At 34.2% G+C, this 24,720-nt stretch overlaps 1 protein-coding gene across 7 annotated transcripts in view; it reads left to right on the top strand.

The window, feature by feature from the left end:
- CNBD1 (cyclic nucleotide binding domain containing 1) overlaps positions 1-24,720 on the top strand; it is a 634,668-nt gene that overhangs the window by 40,692 nt on the left and 569,256 nt on the right. For all 7 annotated transcript variants that reach the window (XM_007488069.3, XM_056823346.1, XM_007488074.3 and 4 more), the window contains one exon: positions 13,450-13,563. In XM_007488069.3, coding sequence (XP_007488131.1) covers positions 13,450-13,563 — 114 coding nt within the window. The remainder of the gene's footprint in view (positions 1-13,449; positions 13,564-24,720) is intronic.

Below are 24,720 nucleotides of genomic sequence, written 5' to 3'. Positions count from 1 at the left end.
TCATGAGTCCCTTATGGTTGTCTTAAAGACTTGATTTGCTCATAAAGGTTTAGTCCTTCACAGATGATCATTATATACTTTCTGTTACTGTATATATACATTGTCCTCTCTGTTCTTCTCAGTTCACTTTGTATCAGTTCATATTATTTTCAGGTTTATCTTCTAATCTTGGTTTCATTGTTTTGTTTGTTTTAATGTAATCAAAATTGTGCATTTGATTTTTACTACTGTTCTTTGTATCTTGTTTGGTAATAAATTCTTCCCTTATCCATAAGTCAGATAGGCAATTCTTTTATGATGTCACCCTTTATTTCTAGATCAAATATACATTTGACTTGATTATGGTGTATGCTATTAGATGTTGGTCCATGCCTAGTATCTAATATACTGCTTTCTAGTTTTCCCAAGAGTTTTTTTTAAATTAAACTGAGTTCTTTCTCCCAAAGCTTGGTTCTTTGGGTTTATTGAACATTAAGTTGCAGTGGATATTAGAGGGTTAGTTACCTAATCCAATGTATTAGATTAAATAGAATATTCTATTTTTTAGTCATTACCAGATTGTTTTGATAATTATTGCTTTATACTATATAGTTTGAGATCAGGTACAGCTAGGCTCCCTTCTGTAAAAATAATTAAAAAATGGTGAGTTAAAAATAAAATATTTATTCCAAACTGTTCTGATACTTTTGATAGATGTAATCAGAAGTATCTTCAGTGATGAAGTGAAGCTCAAATATGAACTTCTCTTCAGGGTCAGGTGCAAGAATGTTAAAGAGCTAAAATATTTATTGAAATATATAAGGATTAAAAAGGATTTCTAATTCTAAGGGATTCTAAATCCCACCAATTAAACTCCCTGGTTCCAAAAGGAACTGCTTCTCCTGTGTTTCATAGGCTACATGACTCTTCCCTGATCTGACTAACCCAAATTTATACTATCTAAATAAAACCACCACTATTATCCTTATAATTCTTAACTTCACCTTCAAATTATAAAATAGCAAAGGCTAGCTGGTTGAGTCTCAACAAGAATCATGTTAGGACTCCGAACCTTAACAGACTCAGAGTCCAAACCAAAGACCAGGTTTTTCTTTGGTCTTCTCAGAGTTAAATCAATCTATAAAAACCTCAATACATAGTCACTAGGGTTTCCCAAGTTGGGAAAGGAAAACACTAAGCTCCTTCAGGTCTTTTCCTCAGACAGAGAGAGGCAAAGATGTTATCACCCCCAGCCCTGAGAGAGAGTCTCTGAGTAAGTGTCTCTGCCAACTGCCAGAGCCCAACTCCCCAACTGCCAGAGTGAGTAATTGACACAGAAAAATGGTTATAATTGTCAACAATTGAAATTAACATGCTCTTCCAGCTCTGCTTCAAACTCCAGTTCTTTCTCAAGCTAGTGCTCTACTTTTTATCCCCAAACTAATAAAATAATACTTATTTGCTAATATCCTTACACTTCATATTTTACCCCTATTAATTCCCTGGATAATCTTGGCTTTTTTCTTTTAGATGAATATTGTAATTTTTTATAGTTCTATGAAATAATTTTTGGGTAGTTGGATTGGCATGGCAGTGGATAGGTAAATCAATATAGGTAGGATTGTCATTTCCACTATATTGGCTTGGGCTACCCATGAGCTTTTTCTATTTTTTCTAATTATATAGATCTGGCTTTATTTGTGTGAAGAGTGTTTTGTAATTGTGTTCATATAGTTGCTGGGTTTGTTTGTTAGGCATATCCCCAGATATTTTATATTACCTAGGGTTATTTTGAATAGAATTTCCTGTTCTATCTCTTGCTATAGGATTTTGTTGATAGTAAAAAGAAATATTAATGATTTATGTGGGTCTATTTTATATTCTGTGACTTTGCTGGAGTTGTTAATTCCCATTTTGGGGTTGATTTTCTAGGACTCTCTAGGTATACCATCATATCATCTACAAAGAGTTTTAACTGTTTCTTTGTTGTCTATTCTAATTCATTCATTTTTTTTAGCTCATTGCTATAGCTGGTATTTCTAGTACAATATAAAAAATAATAGTGATGATAATGGATTTCCTTACTTTACTAATGCCTAATCTTTTTGCGAAGGGTTTTAGATAGACATAATTTATCACTTTAAGGAAGGTTCCATTTATTCCATTTTTTCTAATTTTTTAAAGATAAGGAATGGGTGTTGTATTTTGCCAAGTGCTTTTGTTATTGATATGGTCAATTATGTTAAAGGTTTTCTAATATTGAAAAATTCTTACATTCCTGGTATAAAACCCACCTGTGTATGATATGTAATTCTTGTGATAAAATATTGCAATCTCTTTGCTGGTATTTTATTTAAAGATTTTGCAGCCATGATCATTAGGAAGGTTAGTTTATAGTCCTGTCCCCACCCCATTACCCCCTGGTTTAGCTCTAACTGGTTTAGGCATCAGTATAATATTTATGTAGTAAAAAGAGTTTGGAAAGATTCCCTCTTGCTTTATTTTTCCAAATAGATTATGTAGTATTGTCATTGACCTTTGAATGTTTGGTAGAATTCACTTGTGAATCATTTGGTCCTGAGACCTTTTTCTTAGTGAGTTCTTTAGTGGTTTGTTTAATTTCTTTTTCTGATTGGTTTAAATATTTTATTTCTTCTTAGTTTAAGCTGGGTAGTTTTTTATTTTGTACGCATTCATCTATTTTAATTAGGTTGTCAGATTTATTGGCATATAGTTGAACAAAATAACTTCTAATAATTGATTTAATTTCTTCATTGGTTATAATTTCACTTTTTTCATTTTTGATACTTTTTTTGTTTTTCTTTCTTTTAAAAAAGTTAACCAATGCTTTATCTAATTTGTTTTTTCATAAAACTAATCCCTTGTCATTTTTTAGTCCAATGTTTTTTTTATTTTTAGTTTTACTAATTTTTCTTTGATTTTCAGAATTTCCAATTTGATGTTTAATTGTAGATATAAAATTTGTACTTCTTCTAGTTTTTTAAATATCATGCCCAATTAATTGACCTGCTTTTTCTCTATTTTTTGATGTAAGCATTTAAGATCTGAATTTCCTCCAAGTACTGCTTTGGCTGCATGCCATAAATTCTGATATGTACTAGAAGTACTAGCTATAGCAATACAAGAAGAAAAAGAAATTGAAGGAATTAGGAAAGGCAATGAAGAAATAAAGTTTTTACTCTTTGCAGATGACATGTGGGTCTACAATATTTGAATTTTTTCTTTCTGGATGCTTATAGTACTTTTTCCATGGCCTGGGAACTCTTGAATTTGATTATAATAGTCTTGGGTATTTTATTTTGGGATGTCTTTCAGGAAGTGATCAGTAGATTTTCTCCATTCTATTTTTCCTTCTTGTTCAAGCATAGCAGGACAGTTTTCCTGGATGATTTCTTATAATATGGTATCTCAGGCTCTTTTTTTATCTTGGATTTTAAGTATTCCAATGAATCTTAGATGATCTCTGATTGATCTATTTTTCAAGTAGGTAATTTTTTCAGTGAGTTATTTTAAATTTTATTTTATTTTTTTATTTAAAATTTTTTATCTTATTTTTTCTGATGTCTTATGGATTCATTGACTTCTATTTGTCCAACTCTAATTTTAATGGAATTATTTTCTTCCAAGTATTTTTTGTGTTTCCTTTTCAATTTGGCCAATTCTACACATTGCAGAGTTGTTTTCTTAATTGTTTTTGTTTCCATTTCCTTTTATACTATTATAGATTTTTTTTTGGATTTTATTTCTTCAGTGAATTCCCCCTGGCCAATTGTTTTTTTCCTGGCAATTCTCTTATTATTTGGTTTTTAAACTTCTTTCCAAGTTCTTCCAGGAGTTCTTTTGGTGTCTGACATCCTTTTAGACTTTCCTCTGAGGCTTCAAATATTTCCTTTTTGACCTTGTTGTCCTCTTCTGAGTTTGTATTTTGGTCTTCCCTGCCACTAAAGGAACTTTCTATGGTCAGTTATTTTTTGTCTTTTATTCATCTTTCTTGTTATTTTTTCTTCTCAATACTTTATCAATATGTTGAACTCCAAGCTTGCAGAAGACTCATCTCTGGTATTTCTGGTATTTGAGGTACATTTGACTGCCTTAGTTTCCCACAGTTTGTCTGTCAAAGAGGTATCCCTGCAAGCTTTCCCTAGAAAGGTTTGCAGCTATTTTGTCCAGCTAGATCGATCATCCTGTGTTACCAGTTCCCTTATTATTTCGTGGACTGGGTTGGTTTAAACTCTGTTATTTATCTGTTGCTGCCAGGTGGCATGCTTCCCTTCATCTGGGCTTTATGTTTGGCATTTTGCTGCCACATGGGAGTGAACAGTTTGCAGGTCCTCCACTTTGCTCCCTTGTTACCTCAGGCACTCTGCTGCAACATGAGAGTTTATAGGTTTCATAACCTCTCTGCCTTCGATACATGGTTCAAATGAATTTGACTAGGCTTATTCCCATTCTGCAGCTTCACTGCCTCTGATGGAGTCACACTGTGTTGGGCTGGCCCAAGTTCTGTCAGTTCTCACAAATACTGGGCTGTCTGGGCTACTCTCTTCTTATTCCAGTGAGATGTATTCCTCTTGCTTTCTTTGTTTTGAGGTGATTCTTTTTCTCTTTTTTGTGTGTGGAGTCAGGGGAGCAGAGTATCCTTTACTCCCTCATTTTACCTAATGGTATGCCTTCTTCTGTCTTCAATTAGTTTAAATGGATTTTCTTCTTCTATCTCTCTGTTGGTTTTTGTTGGTAACATACAGAAATGCTGAAGATTTGTGCCAGTTTATTTTATATCTAACGACTTTGTTGAAGTTGTTAATTGTAACAAATTTTATATTATTGGCAAAAGGGATAGTATTGATTCCTCATTGTTTATATTTATTCCTTTAATTTCTGTTTCTTATTGTTATAGCTAGCATTTCTAATACAATATTGAGTACTAATGTTAATAATGAACATCCTCGCTTCACTCATTATCTAATTGGAAAAGCTTCTAGCACATCTCCATTTCAGATAATTCTTACTCTTGATTTTAGATAGAAGCAACTTATCAGTTTAAATTTCTATATATATTAAAAGCCTTTACCATTTATCTTAGAAGCAATACTAAATATAATTTTCAAGGCAGAAGAGTGGTAAAGGCTAGACAACTGGGGTAAAGTGACTTGCTGAGGATCACACAGCAAGGAAGTGTCTAAGGCCATGAATTCCTGTATTTTCTAATGATTTTTTAAAAACAGAAATTATATTTGTCAAAAGTTTTTTTTTCTCACATCTATTGAAACAATCTTGTGATTGTTCTTGTTTTTTATTAATCAATTATGCTTATACTTTTCCAATACTGAGGCAACCCTGAATTCCTGTCATAAATTCAACCTGATCACAATGTATGATCTTTGTAATATGTTACTATAATCACTTGGCTAGTATTTTATTTTATTAAAAATTTTGCAATAATATTAAGGAAATTGGTTCACAGTTTTCTTATTCTGTTTCAGACTTTTTTTCAGACAGGTTTTAGGTATCAAGATCATTTTTGTGCCAGAAGAAATTTGGTATGAGTCAATTATCTATTTTTACAACAATTTATGTAGTTTTAGAACCAATTGTTTCTTAAATATTTTGGCAGGATTCACTTGTAAATCCAACACATTCATCATTTAATTTTTAAAGCTTTTTTGCTTATCTGTTATTCCTGTTGGCCTTCCCTCTGCTTTCTTCTGTTCCTTTAAAAAGCTGCTTTAGTAATCCTTTTTGTTTTCTTTTTATTTTGGGGGGTAATACTATTCCTAAATCTTTCATGCTACTCCCAATTTGTAAAGAAGAAAAACAAAACTCTAAAAATATTCCAAGGAAGAAAACAAATTCTTATGTTGTCAAAGTCTGAAAATGTATATTACAAAATTTTATGCTACACCTGGAGATCATCATCTCCCTGGCAGTAGGCTTTTACTCAGTTTTCAACTCCTTGTAATATACCTCACTAGAGGAAAATTGCTCTCTCTAAACTAAAAAAATAATCCTTAGGGGCAGGTAGGTAGCACAGAGGAAAGAGTGGCAGGCCTGGAGTTGAGAGGATCAATGTTCAAATTTGGCCTTGAGTATTTCCCAGCTTTGTGACCGTGAGCAAGTCACTTAACCCCTTTGTTACTCATTTTTCAACTCTTTGTAATTGAACTTACCTCCTTACTCAGGTGAAACTGCTTTATCTAAAGTTAAAAAATAATCTTTAAATGATGAACAGTTTAATTTTTTTATAACTCTAACCTGTTTTTATACCTTTTACCCTTACAATACTGTGTATTGGTTTCCACGGCAGATGAATGGTAAACACTAGGCAATTGGGTGAAGTAAATTGTCCAGAGTCACACAGCTAGGAAGTGTCCATCTAGATTTGAACCCAGGACCTCCCATCTCTAGGCCTGACTTCCAATCCACTAAGCCACCTAGCTGATCCTCAGGTTAGTTTTTGAAACACATGGAAAGACCTGCATGAAGTCATGAAGAATGAAATGAATATAACCAAGAGAACATTATTATACAGCAATAGAAATATTGTTTGAAGATTGACTTGTGTATGTCCAACTCCAGGGAAAGAACTGATAAATAAGTAAGATATAATTTTATAGGTACTTAGATATTTTTGCCAAATTTTTCTTTCTCTAATGGAGACAAGGAAGGAGCAAGAGTTAACTGGATATTTTAATGTAACAAATAATGTAAAAAATGTAAAAAATCTTTAGGAACAGCTATAGAGCATAGTTTATAGAATACAAAGCATGGAAATGAGATAACTTGGGTTCAAATCTTGCCACAGACACTTCCTAGCTGTGTGACCCTCCCTGAGTAAGTCACTTAATACTGACTGATTGCCTAGCCCTTGATACTCTCCTGTTTTATAATTGATACTATGACAGAAGTTAAGGGTTAAAAAAAACTTTAAAAAATGTGATAGTTTCATTATAGTTTGCTTCAGGAATCTTCCCTCTCTTCTTTCCAGGAAACCACTCCACATAATGTCATATTTTTTTAAATAAAAAGAGAAAAGGAACAACTACTACAACTAATTAATACATTATAACAACTAAAAATACGTACAGTATGCAATGTGCAACAGTTATGATCATCCTACTTCTGCAAAGGGCCAGTAGTATTTATTAGGTCTCAGCTTTCCTTTTGAGCCTTTTTTTTTATAATTTCACAACATATATTTATATTTTGAAATGTTATTCTTTCTGTTTATATTGTTATAGCCATTGTGTATATTTTGTTCATTATCTCTTACAGCATCATAATATTCCATTATATCCATAGTACCACAATTTATTTAGCTATTTCTTAATTGGTGGTTATCTACTTTGTTTCCAAAAGAATGCTGTTATGATTAAAATTCTCTGGAGACTATATCTTGTTATAATTATTTTTTAAATAATAAAAAGTGGGCCAGAGAAAGAAAAGGCACCAGACATGTATGGCTGGCAGTAATCTTAGCTGCACCCTGCACCCCAAACCCCTGTAACCAGCTCCAGCCTGAGTCTGATAGCAGGTCTACTCAGTCTGGGGTTCCAAGGGAAAAAAGGACCATTTCCTTCCCATACTCCATTTTATGTTCTTTGGGATGTCCCTTTCTTAAGCCTCTTTGATTGGAGGACTCTCACCTCATTCTGGACAAGAGGTTGGTATTCCAGATGCTGAGAGATATGTGATGTTTAGAAAGGTCCCTTTTTTTCTCTTGACTTTGCATAGGTTTACTTAGTTGCTTCACTATCCATGAGCCTTAATTTACAGATGAACAGAGAACTTGTCCTCATTCAGAAAAGTAGGAGAGAAGCATATTGTAGCTTCAATCTGTAACAGTTAAATTTAGTTTCTCTACTAAAAGAGTTATATTTTTAGAGGTTTATTAAAGATTATTAGAAATCAAAGACACAAATCAATAAGCCACATTTCTAGGGCTTATGATAAGCCCATTCAATTTTACTTACTGCATCTTGAGAGCTGTGTGTGCTTAGAAGCGGAAGCAGAGAGAGAGTAGGCAGTACAGTCAGTTTAAATACTCATTTTGTTCACGGCTCAGGTGGGTATCTCTGGTGAGATCTTAGGGCATTCTAGGAAGTGCCAAGGACTTCTGGGGATTGAAGTCTGGGGTTCAAATCTCCATTTTTACAAATCTTAATTTACAAAATTAATAAATTTCTTAATGTGATATGGAGGCAGGTGAAGTCAAGATGGCAGAGTAGCAGAGAAGTTCAGTCACCCCGAGAATCCTTTCCAACTAATCTTAAAATAAGGCCACAAAATGAATACAGGAGTGAAAGAACCAACAAGGAGACAGAGTAAAATGACTTTCAAGAAGAGGAAAACCTAAAAGGTTGACAGAGAACATCTGAGGCACTGGGGTGAGAGGGGAACACAAACAGCAAGAGGCTACAGCAAGAAGTGAAGATCAAGCCCAGAGCAAGTCACACCCCTCCACTCCATATCTACTGTTCAAGATTTAGAACCTGAGCCCAAGCCAACATCCAGATCCTGAGATCCTGCTTGGACAAATAGAGGTCCAATCAACCCACACCCTTTGAAATTCCAAACCTGTAGTGAAGTCCAAATTCCAGGCTAGGGCAGTATGTGCTTAAGCAGCCTGATTTGTGCCAGCCCAGAGTGAAGCCAGGAGTCTCAGTCTGGGCTTGTGGGGAGGACATAAATTCCAGTTTGGGGTAGTTGGTAGACCCAAAGTTGGGGGGTTGGCTTCATGATCTTCTTGACAAAAGCTCAAGGGGGAACCCCAGGACAGGGCAATCTATTGTGTGACAGACAAGTTCAAGCCCACAATCCAATGAAACTTGTGAAAAAAAATGTTATCCACATCTAGAGAAAGAACTTTTGGAGTAGAAATGCAGGAGAAAACATGATTTACCTCTTGGTTATATGTGTATATGATTTGGGGTAGGAATTGTTAAAAGATTATTCTATTACAAATATGAATAATATGGGAATAGGTTTTGAGCAATAAGACATGTTTAAATCAGTGGAATTGCTTGTCAGCTCTGGGAGGGGGGGAGGAAGAGAGAAGGGCGAGAACATGAATCATATAATAAAAATTTTAATAAATATCTTATCAATGGCCTCCTTTGGGTGAAAGCCTAGTAATAGAATCTTAAAATAAAGTGACACTTTAGTCACTTTATTTTTATAAGTCCAAACCACTTTTCAAAAATTCATAACTTTGCCCAAAATGCATGAATGTGCCTGTGTTACCACAATTCATGTGACAAGTACTATTCTAATCTTTTATCATGTTTGCTAATTTGCAGAGAGTGAGGTGAAATGTTAAGGTTGTTTTTTTATTTCTCTTGTTATTAGTGGTATGGAGCATTCTATCATGTAACTAATAGTTTGCCATTTTTCTAGTGAATATAGTTTCTTTATATCCTTTATATACTTTTACCACATATTTTGGTATCAGGGAATGTATTTTGGATATTTTATGTATAAAATATGTGTATTTATGTATAAATATATTAAATGTATATACATTAATATACATTATTATTTATTTATATATCTTATATGCCAAGCCTTTGTCAGCAAAATTTCACATAAATATTTTCTCTATTTCCTTTTTTATTTTAGTCAGTTTTGTTTGCACATAGTCTTTTGAGTTTCATATAATAAAAGTAACCGCTAAAGGAAAGAAAAGTGAGAATAAGAATACAAGGACCACAGGATAGAATATTTAGACCTGGAAGAGGTATTAGAGGTCATGAAGTTTAACTCTCTCATTTTATAGATATGAAAACTGAGGCATAGAGAGGTTAAATGAGTTGCTTAAGGAAAAAAACAACTATTAAGTGACTAATATAGAATTTGAATTTCATTCCCCTGACTCTACATCCAGTTATCTGTCTACTATACCACAATATATTTAGAAAGTTCAGAAGAAATAGTGGGCAGATGCAGTTTAGGGCTGGATTTTCTGTGGAAGTATGGAGGGAGAGAGATTGATGTGACCAATGCAAATAATGGGAGAGGTCTTTACAACTGTTTCCCCAAGCTTCCAACATAGCTAGGGTCATAGGCCAGTTAATGCTTGAAGCAGACCCTTCTCCTGTAATAAGGTGGACTGGACAGTGGTGTGAGCATCACAGGCTCTTATGTGGCAGCCTTTTATGTTCAAAGGAACTGTGGAAAGAATAGATTCAAGGACAACCTATGCTCAGGGCTAAGTAGGAAAGTGGAGTAGGCATCAGAATTCTACTTTCTTAGATGTTGCCCACTCTAATATTGGTTTCCATTTCTCTGTCTTTGTACTGTAGTCTCCCATGACTTGAATGCATTTTTTATTCACCTTGAACTCATATATTTTTTCTCTTCCTTCAAATCATAGCTTCAACCTCACCATCAGTAAGCCTTTCCTGATCCCACCAACTGCCAGTGCCTTCCCTCCAAATCTACCATACACTTTGCTACTTTGCATTTATTTGTGTTTATCTAATATATTCTGGTGCCCTTGTGGCCTTGTTGTTTCTCTTGGAATATAATTCCCTTGAAAGTAGGGATAGTTTCATTTATTTTATTTGAATCTCTAGTTCTTGGAACAGTGTCTTGCATATAGCAGATGCTTCATATACATTTGTTAATAGATTAAGTGACATGGGTTAGCACCATGGTGGCCCTATACTAGTTTTAGCTTTGCCTTTCTTTTTGACAGGATTATTTTGAGAAAAGCACCAACTAAACTGAAAATACTATATAAACACAATTATTAGTTATTACCAGTAACTAACAATTAGGAACAAGGACTCCACTATATAAAAATATTCTAGGTCAGAATTGTAATATAGGATTCTCAAGTATAGATTATAATTGCAGCTGGTATGTAGGGGGAAAAATAAAAGCAACAACAAATCAAACTAAACTCAATAATAGAGTCAGAGAGATTCCCCCAAATTCTGTTATTCAATCATTTTGGGAATCTTCTATTGCACAATTTTTTTTTCCAGTGACTTAGTTGATAAATCACAAAGAGATTAAGTAGAGGTTAAAGCGAATCTCCTATGATTACACAACTAAAAAATGTTAGAGATGGGATTAGAACCCATGTCTTAATGATATTCCATCAGGCTTCTACTTGCAACTCCATGCTAGCTTTTTGGGTTGATTTAAAGTCATATAAAATTCAATCAGAAAGTTTTGGTTAATTTGGCAAACAATTTGAGAACTAACAAAAATAATCATCAGTTAGAAAGTCAGAAGTCTAGAACATAAATAGCCATATATTATTTTTAATATTAAGATTTAATCATAAAATTTTTAATTTTTAATATAATATTGTGGATGAGGTAATTTTAATTTGTTTTCAGGAAATCTTCAAAAATAAAAAAAAGACTTGACATCAATAAATTAATTGAAATAGAATTTTGAACTTTTTTGGGATTGGGCATTTTTAAAGTCATGAAATCAAAGCATAGTGAATATGAGAGAAACTTGAAGCAAGAAATATCTTTTGAAGGAAAAAAAAAGCAATTTGCGAAAAAGTATACTCTCTCCAAATAAGGCTGACAGATTAAATTGAGTAGAACATATAGAATGAAGTGTTAGTGTTTAAGGGTCTGAAATAGCTTCTAGTGGAATATTCCTTTCATTTGGGTCAAGGACATATTAAAAATAGAGTTGTATGAGCATAGGGTAATTTTTTCAAGAGACTATAATAAAAGGATGGAATCTAGTTACAGTTATAGTTAGAGGTGTGAGAAATTAGCTTAATTCATACCAAATTGCACCTATATCCTTCTTAACGTGGAAAACGGACATTCACTTTTTGCTAGATTCTCATTAGATAAGATTGTGAATGCTGGTGTTTTGGCAGGTCTGATAACCAGAGGAGGGCACATAATTTCTAGAAGATGCAAAGAAGAGACATGATTTTCTGGCCCATTTCTCACACATTTGTTATACATTCATATATAAATTAGAAAATAAATCCACCAAATTAATTTGCCCCTTATGAAAACTATTTTGCTTCCTGGTATCCTCCAAATAGCTTAAATAGATGAATGGCAACAAAATATACTAAAAAGTTATTACAATCTTTTATGGCACATTTACAAAAAGATATTCCCTATGGTTTTGGTAATGGAATTGATACTTCTGCCAAACAAATTAAATGGTATGTATCTATTAAGTACCTTCAATGTGTAAGGTATTGTGATAGGACATAAGGATCCCAGAATGAAAAAGGACATTGTTCCTACTTCCAAGGAGATTACTGGAGGGAATTGTGGGAGAAGAAGTGCCATTTACACAGATAAATATAATACAAGGAAGGGGATAATTGGAATAAAGGGAAAAAAAGATTTAAAATGAACATTGACAGAATGCCAGATGGAGGATTGACAGTCTTTTGAAGGAGAAGAGCCTTTTAAGAGAAACCTTAAACCATGAATAAATCAAGAACCATGTATATTTTGGTACACATATTATTTTTTGGTCTAGATCTATGATTGCCTTTGTATATGAAGGCCTAGCTATTAGTTATTCCCTTCTAATGTTATAAGGTTGCCTTCCATCAACAGTGTATGTATATGTGTATGTATACATATATGCCATACACATATATACTCATGTGGTCTTCCCATTAGAATGCAAGCTCCTTGATGGAAGGGACTGCTTTTTCTTTTTCTTTGTATGCCCCGTACTAAATACATTGTATAACACTTAATAAACTTATATGATTAATAATTCCTCAAAATCTGTAGCTTTATAGAGTTGAACTGAAAAGTAAAGAGATTTATTTATTGTTAAGTAGGTATCAGATGTAAAAGGTAGAACCTGACTCTACCATTTTTAATTTATGTGAGTCAATGCAATTTGATGGACTAAATAATATTTTTTTCCAGAAGGTTCACATTACAGTAGGTAAGTGTGTTCTACAAACTGGAGGAAGAGCCCTGAGACACTTCTAGAACCTTTTTTTCATTGGTGTAATGAGTTTAGGGGCTAGATTACTATTACTTTGGAAGGCTCTATCTTAAATGAATGAGATATGAAAAAAAAAGTGGAGGTAAGATAAGGGAAATATGACAACAAAAGTAGTAGGTTAACTTGTTTGAAGTGGAGTAGTAGTGAGTGGTGGTAGAGATTGTTGTCAAAGAGGGGCTACAATAAGGGTAGGGGATCCAAATGGGGCAGTTTATTAGGGAGGGATACTATGGTTAGTTTGGAGAGGGCTATACTGGGCTAAGTATTGAGTGTTTTACTATGTCAAGTGATTATGAGACATTATTAATATAGAGCTTGTTTGTTTTTTAGCTAAAAGAGCCACATGTGTTTAAAACTTTACAAGGAACTTGGGAACCTCTGAATGTGATGATTTCTTTGTTTCCATTCTCCAGCTCTAATTTGATGATTCTATAACATGAATTTGAATTCTGTATAGTGAAGACATATTTTCTTTTAATTTTTTAGAAAAAAATCTCGGAGCACTGAAGAAGCACATGAACTCTTCATGAAAAATTATAAAAACATTTTCCAGAAAAAAAAGGTTATCTTGCCCTACATCCCATTGCCACCTCCCAAAATGTAAGTAGCATGACTTTTATTTTATTTTATCTATTTATTTATTTTTTCATTTTTATTTTTAACATTTTATTTAATTAGCTAATTTTGAATATTTTTCTATGGTTACAAGATTCATGTTCTTTCTCTCTCCTTTCACCAATCCCCTCCCATAGCTGACACACATTCCACTGGCTTGCCAGGAACCATCAGAGACCACATTGTTTAACATGGTCACATATGGAAACCAGGGACTGCAAAACAGCCCCCAGAAAGGATGGAAACATCCCCTGAAACTCCCCTAAGTGACTTTCCTTATTAATATCCCCTTATTATTGGAATTGCTATGATTATTATTCTTACTTAGCCCCAGGAAAAATAAATGAGAGCAACATGATTGCAGGGTTAATACAGATGTCCCACTTTGTCCCCCCAGAATATTACAAGGAGATCCCACTTACAAAGTGAAACCTAATGATTCTTATATACCCACTTAGATAGAATCCTCTTTTCTAGGCATAAAAACTTCTGGCAAGTCTGTGCTCTGAATTCCTCAAACTATATCTGGGTCATGTTGATTCTACCTTCTGACCCTGCACTTAGTAACAATGTTTTATTGACTATCTCCTTGGGCTTCGTGACTGTTGTTAGGTTCTATGGAAACATGAATATTGAGAATGAAACTGTGTGACAAGTAGATATGTGACTATGAGGGTATAAAATAAAGCCAAGCCTCAGCCAACGTGGAGCAGATTTTCTGTGAAACCCTATGCTGTGGGTTGAATGCAAAAGCTGTCTCCCATTCATCATTATTTCACCTAAGTCACCACACCCAGTTAGGAGGAACCCTCGACTTTAAAGTCCACAGGTCGGCTTGCAAAACTGGGTTTAACGTGTCATAGATCAAGACCTATTTCCATATCATTGATATTTGAACTAGGGTGATCATTTAGAGTCTATATCTGCAATCATAACCCCATCGAACCATGTGATCAAGCAGTTGTTTTTCTTCTGTGTTTCTACTCCCACAGTTCTTCCTCTGAATGTGAATAGCATTCTTTCTCATAAGTCCCTCCAAATTATTCTGGATCACTGTATTGCTACTAGTAGAGAAGTCTATTACATTCGATTGTATCACAGTGTATCAGTCTCTATGTACAATGTTCTCCTGTTTCTGCTCCTTTCACTCTGCATCAATTCCTGGAGGTCATTCCAGTTCACATGGAATTCCTCCACTTCATTATTTCTTTGAGCACAATAGTATTCCATTACCAGCATATACCACAATTTGTTCAGCCATTCCCCAATTGAAGGGCATTCCCTCATTTTCCAATTTTTTTTTGCCACCACAAAGAGCACAGCTATGAATATTCTTGTACAAGTCTTTTTCCTTATTATGTCTTTGGGATACAAACCCAGCAGTGCTATGGCTGGATCAAAGGGCAAGCAGTCTTTTAGTGCCTTTTGGGTAGAGTTCCAAATTGCCTTTCAGAATGTCTGGATCAGTTCACAACTCCATCAGCAATGCATTAATGTCCCAATTTTACCACATCCTCTCCAACATTTATTATTTTCCGTTGCTATCATGTTAGCCAATCTGCTAGGTGTGAAGTGGTAACTCAGAGTTGTTTTAATTTGCATGTCTCTGATTATAAGAGATTTAGAACATTTTTTCATGTATTTATCAATAGTTTTGATTTCTTTATCTGAAAATTGCTTATTCATGTCACTTGCCCACTTATCAATTGGGGAAAGGCTTGACTTTTTTGTACAATTGATTTAGCACTATATAAATTTGAGTAATTAGACCTTTGTTAGAGATTTTTGTTATGAAGATTTTTCCCCAATTTATTGCTTTCCTTCTTATTTTAGTTACATTAGATTTTTTTTTACAAAAACTTTAATGTGATCAAAATTATTTCTTTTACATTTTGTAATTTTTTTCTCTTACTTGGTCTTAAAATCTTTCTTTTCCCAAAGATCTAACAAGTATACTATAGTTTCCTTCTTTATATTCAAGTCATTCACCCATTCTGAGTTTATCTTGGTGTAGGGTGTGAGATAATGATCTAAACCTAATTTCTCCCATACTGTTTTCCAATTATCCCAGCAGTTTTTGTCAAATAGTGGATTTTTCTACTAAAAGCTGTGATCTTTGGGTTTATCATAGATTGCCTTGCTGAGGTAACTTACCCCAAGTCTATTCCAATGATCCTCCTGTCTCTTAGCCAGTACCATATTGTTTTGATGACCACTGCTTTATAGTACATTTTGAGATCTAGTACTGCTAAGCCACCTTCCTTCACAGTTTTTTTTCATTATTTCCCTTGATATTCTTGATCTTTTGTTCTTCCAAATGAACTTTGTTATGTTTTTTTCTAATTCAGTAAGAATTTTTCTTGGAAGTTTGATGGGTGTGGCACTAAATAAGTGAATTAGTTTTGGTAGAATTGTCATTTTTTATTATGGTAGTTCATCCTAGCCATGAGCAATTAATGTGTTTTCCAATCTTGTTTTAATTGTGTTGAAAGTGTTTTGTAGTTGTGTTCATATAGTTCCTGTTTGTGTCTTGGAAATAGATTCCCCAAGTATTTTATATTGTTTAGGGTGGTTTTGAATGTAATTTCTCTTTCTAACTTTTGCTGCTGAGATGTGTTGGAAATATATAGAAATGCTGATGATTTATGTGGGTTTATTTTGTGTCCTGTGACTTTGCTAAAGTTGTTGATTATTTCCACTAGCTTTTTAGGTGATTCTCTAGGAAGTAGACCATCATATCATCTGCAGAGTGATAGCTTGGTCTCCTCATTGCCCATTTTAATACCTTCAATTTCTTTTTCTTCTCTGATTGCTACTGCTAGTATTTCTAGTACAATGTTAAATAATAGAGAAGATAATGGGCATCCTTGTTTTACTCCTGATCTTATTGGGAAGGCTTTTAGTTTATCCCCATTGAAGATGATGTTTGCTGATGGTTTTAGATATATACTGTTTATTATTCTTAGGAAAGGATTTTCTATTCCTTTACTTTCTAGTGTTTTCAATAGGAATGAGTGATAGATTTTGTCAAAGGCTTTTTCTGCACCTTTTGAGATAATCATGTCGTGTTTGTTGGTTTTCTTGTTGATATGGTCAATTATGTGGATGGTTTTCCTAATATTGAATCATCCTTGCATTCCTGGTACAAATCCCACATGACCATAACGAATAACTCCTGTGACCATTTGCTGGAGTCTTTATGCTAGTATTCTATTTAAGATTTTTGCATCCATGTTCATTAAGGAGATTGGTCTATAGTTTTCTTTCTCTGTTTTTGACCTGCCTGGATTTGGAATCAGTACGATATTTGTGTCATAAAAGGAATTTGGTAGAACTCCTTCTTTGCTTATTATGTCAAACAGCTTGTATAGTAATGGGATTAGTTGTTCTTTGAATGTTTGATAGAATTCACTTGCGAATACATCAGGTCCTGGGGATTTTTTCTTAGGGAATTCTTTGATGGCTTGCTCAATTTCTTTTTCTAATATGGGATTATTTAAGTATTCTATTTCTTCTTCTGTTAATCTAGGCAATTTATATTTTTGTAAATATTCATCCATATCACCTAGGTTGCCATATTTATTGGTATATAATTGGTCAAAATAGTTTTTAATGATTGCCTTAATTTCCTTTTCATTAGAGGTTAGGTCTCCTTTTTCATCTTGGATACTGTTAATTTTATTTTCTTCTTTTCGTTTTTTAAAAAAAATCAGATTGACCAGTCCTTTGTCTATTTCATTTGTTTTTTCAAAGTACCAGCTTCTAGTCTTATTTATTAATTCAACAGTTCTTTTACTTTCAATTTTATTAATTTCTCCTTTAATTTTTAGGATCTCCAATTTAGTTTTCATCTTGGGATTTTAAATTTGTTCACTTTCAAGTTTTTTTTGATTTGCATGCCCAATTCATTGACCTCTGACCTCCCTAATTTGTTAATATATGAACTCAAAGATATAAATTTCTCCCTGAGTACTACTTTGGTTGCATCCCATAGATTTTGAAAAGATGTCTCATCATTGTCATTTTCTTCAATGAAATTATTAATTTTTCCTATGATTTGTTCTTTTACAAGTTTTGGAGAATCATATTATTTAATTTCCAATTAATTTTTGATTTGCCATTCTGTGTACCCTTACTAATTATTATTTTTATTGCATTATGATCTATAAAGGTTACATTTATTATTTCTGCTCTTTTGCACTTGTTTGCCATGTTTGTATGCCCTGTATGTGATCAATCTTTGTGAATGTATCATGTGCTTCTGAAAAGAATGTGTATTGCTTTTTATCCCTATTTAATTTTCTCCACATATGTATTAACTCTAATTTTTCCAAGATTTCATTCATATCTCTTACCTCTTTCTTATTTATTTTTTGGTTTGATTTATCTAGATCTGATAGAGGAAGATTCAGTTCTCCCACTAGTAGAGTTTTACTATCTATTTCCTCCTTCAACTCCACTAGTTTCTCCTTTAGAAATTTGTATGCTATACCACTTGGTGCATATAAGTTGAGTACTGATATTTCCTCATAATCTATACTGCCTTTTTATCAGGATGTAATTACATTTCCTATCTCTTTGAATCAGATCTGTTTTTACTTTGGCTTTGTCAGATATCATGATTGTAACTCCTGCCATCTTCTTCTCATTTGAAGCTAAATAGATTTTGCTCCAGTCTTTGATCTTCATCCTGTAGGTGTCTAGCTGCCTCATGTATGTTTCTTGTAGACAACATATGGTAGATTTTTGGTTTCTAATCCACTCTGCTATTTGCTTTTGTTTTATGGATAGGTTCATTCCATTCACATTCAAAGCTATGATTGCCACCTCTGTATTCCCCAACATTTTGATATCCTCTCCTACTTCTGCCCTTTCTTCTTTCACTATTTCCTTTTAAACAAGTGGTTTGCTTTAAATCAGTCCCCCTAATCCCACCCTTTTTTTACTTCCCTTTCTGCCCCATCCCTTCTTGTTCCCTTCTTATTATTTTTTTAGGGTCTATTAAATTACTTCCCCCCTCCCTTTCCCTCTTTTTGTACTCCCAGTTCCACTCCCCCCTTTAGTTTTTTTCTTCTCACTTTCCCTGTAGGGTAAGATAAAATTCGATACCCCAAGGGATCTAGGTGCTCTTCCCTCTCAGAACTGATTCCACTGAGAGTAAGGTTTAAGTATTACCTTTTAGTACTCTCTTCCACTTCTTCTTGTAATAGTATTCTTCCCCTCCCCTTCTCATGTGCCTCTTTGTGTGATATAGATTGTCCTATTTATCTTTTCCCTTCAAGTTTCTTTTGGTGCCATCTTCTATTCCTCTCCCCCCCAATTTTTTTTTTACATATCATCTTAGACCACTTATTACCCCAATCTCTACCTAGTAATCATTCTTCTAATTACTATAATAGTGAATATAATTTTTGAGGATTACAAATAACATTTTTCCATGTATTAATATAAGTAATTTGATCTTATTGAAGCCCTTAAAGAAGAAAATTTTTAAAAAATAAATTTTTTCTTTTCCCTCTTTTGTTATTTACCTTTTCATGTTTCTCTTGATTTTTGTGTTTGGATATCAAACTTTCAGCTTAGTTCTGGCCTTTTCTTTACAACTATTTGGAAATATTCTATTTTGGTGAATGCCCATACTTTCCCCTGGAAGTATATAGTCAGTTTTGATGGGCAGACGATTCTTGGTTGAAGATCCAATTCTCTTGCCTTTCTGAATATCATATTCCAAGCCTTGAGGTCCTTTAGTGTGGAAACTACCAGATCTTGTGTAATCCTGATTGGTACTCCTTGATATCTGAATTGTCTCTCTCTGGCTTCTTATAAAAATTTCTCCTTTGTTTGGAAGCTCTTGAATTTGGCAGTTATATTCCTGGGGGTTGTTTTTTGAGGGTTTAGTGCAGAGGATGTTCTATGAACTCTTTCAATGTCTATTTTGCACTCTTGTTCAAGAATTTTAGGGAAGTTTTCTTGGATAACTTCTTGTAGTATGATGTCAAGATTTCTGTTTATTTATGGGTTTTCAGGTAGACTAATGGCTCTTAAATTGTCTTTTCTAGACCAGTTTTCATGATTGGTCATCTTCTCAGTAACATATTTCATGTTTCCTTCTATTTTGTCAGTCTTTTAACTTTGTTTTATTAATTCTTGCTGTTTTGTGAGATCATTGGCTTCCAACTGCCCAGTTCTTGTCTTTAAAGACTATTTTTCCTCCATAATCTTTTGGTTTTCTGGTATAATCTTTTTATTTTTCCTTTTTGGCTTGGTCTATCCTGCCTTTCATGGCTTCCAGCTGTTTAATTTTGTTCTCTAATTTATTTATCATTTTATTTGATTTCTGGGCTTCTTTCTCCAATTGGGAGTTCCTGTCTTTTAGACTGTTATTTTCTTTATGAACTATTTCCAATATTTCTTGCCAAACTCCTCCATTTTTCTCAAAATCTCAGATTTAAATTCTTCAAGAGTTTGTGGCCAATTTCCATTTTTTTGAAAATTTGGATGCATTTAATTGTTCATTGTCCTCTCTTGTTTCCTCTGTAGTCTGACTTTTTTTTCTCCATAAAATTTATCCAGAATCAAAGCCTTCTTCTTGATCTTCTTGGCATTTGGAAGATGTATTTTTGGGCATTGTTTGCCATTTCTAAGCTGTATTTTCCTTTCCTTTCCAGTCATGAGTCTGAGTGAGGAGAGCAGGCTCTCTGTGTATGAAGCTAAGGAGAACGGTTTTTGCCTGCGGCCACCTCTTGTGTCTCCAATGCTTCTAATATGTGCCGCTCCTCTCTGTGCTATCTCTGTACCCAAGGTCTGTGCTCTTTGGCCTACTTGGGTCTCAGGTCTAAATGCTCTCAGGGGTAGATCCCTGGTGGTCTTAATCAGTTGCCAAGGATCTTGAGGTGCCCCTTGCTTGCCTGCTGATTCTAGTGTGCTTGATCTGACCCTGGCTCCGTAGGTGGAGTGGGGGAGGGTTAATCAGCTCCCACTTTGGTGGGAGCTGTTTTACCACCTTATAGTGTGGAAATACTCAAATCCCACATACCTTCAATGCAGTGCACAACTGTGGAGACCCTTCCTTCATCTGAATTTTTTTTTGGCCTTTTGATGTAGTATATATTGGTAGGAGATGAGGAGGGGAAGAGTCCTGCATGTAAACTTCAGCCATGTTAACCTGGAAGTCATAGTAGCATGACTTTTAAAAGATAGTTCATCTTATATACAATATGTGCAATCTTAAAAGTAATAAGCAAATTCTTATCACTGTGTGCCAGGTGACAAAAATCAGTAACCAGTAGTAACTTCATTTTCAGCTTGCTCAGAAACATTTGTTGCTGAGTAAGGCATTGGCCCAATCTTTTCATTTAAAATCTGGATCACATTTGCTATATCTATTCCATTAATCAAGTGCCCACTGCATTCAAAAAGAGACAAAGGGCAGTCCCTACCAAGAAGCTTTCAATTTAATAGAGGAAATAACAAATAAATTCATGCAAAGCAAGCAATATAAGGATAAGTATGATATAATAAGCAGAAGGAAGGCATTGGAATTAAGAGGGGTTGAGGAAGACTTCCTGTAGAAAGTGGAATTTTAGTTGAGATTTAAAGGAAGCCAAAGAGGTCAGTTGTCAGAACAGAGAAGGGAGGAGAGAGTTCTAGGAATAAGGGACAACCAGAGAGAACACCAGGAGCCAACTGATGGCATGTCTTATTTGTGGAAGAACCAGGAGGCCAGTGTTACTGAATTGAAGAGTAAATGTTGGCAAGTAAGGTGTGAGAAGACTGGAAAGGTATAAGGATGCTAGGTTATGGAGGACTTTAAATGGAAAACAGAGCATTTTATATTTGCTCTTGGAGGCAATAGGATATCAAAGTATAGGCATGTTGTACAAGCATTAAAAATACCTGGAACTCAGAAGATGGAGTGTTGGATGCAAAGAATAGTAATGAGGTCAGTGATACTGGACAGCAAGGTACTTGGAGAGGAAGGAGTAAGGTATAAGAAGACTGGAAAAATAGGAAGGAACCAGGTAAGGAAGGTCCTTACAAACCAGTGGCCAAATTTGACTATTTAAGAGGTTGTTGGCAACTTTGGAGAGTAGGATTTCAGTAAATGTTAGAGAAAAAAGCAACTTGATGGGATAGCATTGTCAATAGATTTTTTTGTTCATTTATTTGTTTGAGTATAGGAAGATCTAAGTTTATTTGTAAGTAATATATAGGAGTTGTTAGGGAAGGAAAGACTGAAGTTGAGGGGGATGGAATCACTACCACACAGGTAAAGATTAATCAGCTTGGAGAGAAAGAATGGGGTTGTAGAAATACCTTCAAAACTTACTATTTTTTGTCATCTTTTTCATATTGTATTCAAAGCACTCAAATGCCTGAGGCTTATATCAGTCAGATAGCATAAATGGTGATGATAGAGACTGTATAGAGCTTTATTTCCTGTATATAGGAAAATTCAGTCAAAGTGTTTATGCCCTATTGAGTAATTATATTTTGGGTTTGATCTATTTGTAAATAAACTATTCTGTCTTTTCATCTGAGATAGGATAGAGGACAAACTTATGGTTTCATTGGTAGGGTTAACACACTCTATCAATGCAGGTTAACATCTTTACTACAATCTAGTGTCTTAGTTGCCTAGATCATTGAGAGGTTAAGCATCTTTCCCAGGTTCACACAGCCAGTATATATAAGACATGGGGCTTGAACTCAGGTTTTCCTGGTTTCAAAGCTAGCTTTCTATCGCCTATGTCTCACTTTTCTGCATCAATCTTTAAAATGTAGTAAAATAGTTTGAGGGTATCTTTGTTGTTATCTAAATCTCAAAAAATAGGAATTTCTATTTTTGCATTGTTATATTCCATTTGCTGATTAATGAACTTTAAGTCCTTTAGGGAATATTGCAAAACTTGATAATTTCCCTAGGTATTAGTCTTGTTGGATTGCCCCCCCCCCAAAAAAAAAAAACAAAATGAAAAAAGGAAGTATAAGATTGTGATGCACATTGAAATAGCTAGATTTTGAAAGTTAATTTGTAATTTTACCATACTTCATCAACTAAATGTATTTGGTCTTGAAGACCAAATTACCTGGTTCCTTCCTATTTTTCCAGTCTTCTTATACCTTACTTCTTCCTCTCCAAGTACTTTGCTGTCCAGTATCATTGGCCTCCTTGCTGTTCTTTGCATCCAATACTCCATCTTCTGAGTTCCAGGTCCAACCTCTATCCCAATTCATATCCCCCCTCCTTTTCCTCATCATCCTAAATTGTATTTATATTCTACTTTATGATTTACAAAGTGCTTTATTATGTTATCTCATTCAGTCATCAGAACAGTCCTCTGAAGCAGATGCTGTTATTGCTCCATTTTGCAGATGCAGAAACTGAGACAGAGCAATTTAAGTGACACCCCTAGGATTATACAGAGGGCAAAAAAAATGATTTTGATGGAGTTCTTAGATCTTCCTGACAACCATCCCAGCACTCATTGTCATTTAGTTATCTAATTTCCTATTTAAAAGGGGAATAACAGCTGTATGGCATTCCTGAGCTTCATACTTCTGTATATCTGCCTTTGAGTCACTGTTGTCTACAGTTAATAAAGCTTTGTAGTGCTTGGGAGTTGATGATCCATTGAGTATTCCAGTAGCATTAACTGTGATTATGGGGGGACAGAGAGAGCTGGCTGTTCTGGTTTATTGTCAAGAGGGCAGAATCCTTTTGGTTCACTTGTTTGGTCTCCCAAATTTGTTTGTTTGCTTCTGTTTCTTTTTCATATAGCAGGCTGCAGAATTAAGGATTATATTCTTAGGATGACTGTTCTTTTCAAAATTATTTATCAAGGAACTCTAAGTGCAGAAAGATTTAAGAGAAAATGGCAAACTGGGTGTCATACATTGCTTCACCAGAGGTAGTGTTGGTCACACCTGGAACAATTGGGGTCTTGAAGACCAAATACATCTGCAGGGGGTGAGCAGACAACCAAGGAAAGTCCAAGCAGTAGCAATAAGAAATTCAAGAGGGCATAAGGTAGTGGAAGAACATGAGATTTGGAGTCAAAAGTCCTGCTCACTTGTGTGATTTTAATCTTCATTTCCTTGGACCTCAGTTTCCTCATCTATTAAATGAAGGATTTGGGTTAGATACTTTGCTAATGTTCCTTCCAATTCTAAATCATATGATTTCTTAAGGAAAAGGATGGATTGTCAGACAAGAAGCATCACAGATGTATGGTAGTAGGTAGTAGTAATAGAGATCAGAAATAGGATTTGGTTCCATAGAAAGGGTTTGAGGAAGAGGTGTCAGTATAAAACCTTAATCTCAGAAGACATTGGGATACTCAGAAAATAGCCAAGGTAAAAACATGGGGCATAAAACAGTAATCCAGTTATTTGACCTTGGGTCCAAGATAAGATCTTGGTCACAAGGAACAAAACAAGTTGAGACCACTTACTAGAAGAGATATTAACAGCCAAGATGCCTTGATGATGTCCCACTGGCTTTGGTCTCTTTACATTCTCAGGAATGACTCTATAGAAAGGTGTTAAATATTTAGGTTTTTTGATCTAGGACCAAAGGATTTGAAATAAAAGGAAAGAGTTTAGGTTGACTGAATCAGTAGATAAGTATTTACTAAATACATACTATGTGTTAGATTCCTTGAAGAAACAGACCAAAAATTAAATCTTTCCTGCCCTCAGGAAGCTTACAAGTTTTCTAGCTTAGAAGATGAGAATGTCATTATTGATGATAGCTATATTGATGAGTGAAAATAATAAATTTTGTTTGTTTATTTTGAATTTAAAGAGATTGTGGGATATCTAAGTGAAGTGGTTTTGTAGATGGGTCAAAGTATAGGACAAAAATGCTAAATATAAAAAATAAGTGTCAGAGCCTTAAAACCTAACTTTTCTATCTTATTTTGGATTATGAGAATAATAATTTAACATATCTATATAAACACACTTTTCTAGTATAGTGATGCTTTGTACTAGCAGAATGAAAGAAAAACTGAATTTGTGTTTTATTAATTCGAGATCTTATGCTGAATATCTCACAGAGAACCACCTATCCCCAAACTATTATGAGCTTAGAGGGTCCAAAATCTTATTAAAACTATAAACCATCTCAGAAGACATTGA

Source organism: Monodelphis domestica, chromosome 3 (assembly GCF_027887165.1).
Source record: "Monodelphis domestica isolate mMonDom1 chromosome 3, mMonDom1.pri, whole genome shotgun sequence".
Taxonomy (NCBI): Eukaryota; Metazoa; Chordata; class Mammalia; order Didelphimorphia; family Didelphidae; genus Monodelphis; species Monodelphis domestica.
The sequence above is the reverse complement of the archived record's forward strand: the minus strand, read 5'-3'. Positions and strand labels throughout refer to the sequence as shown.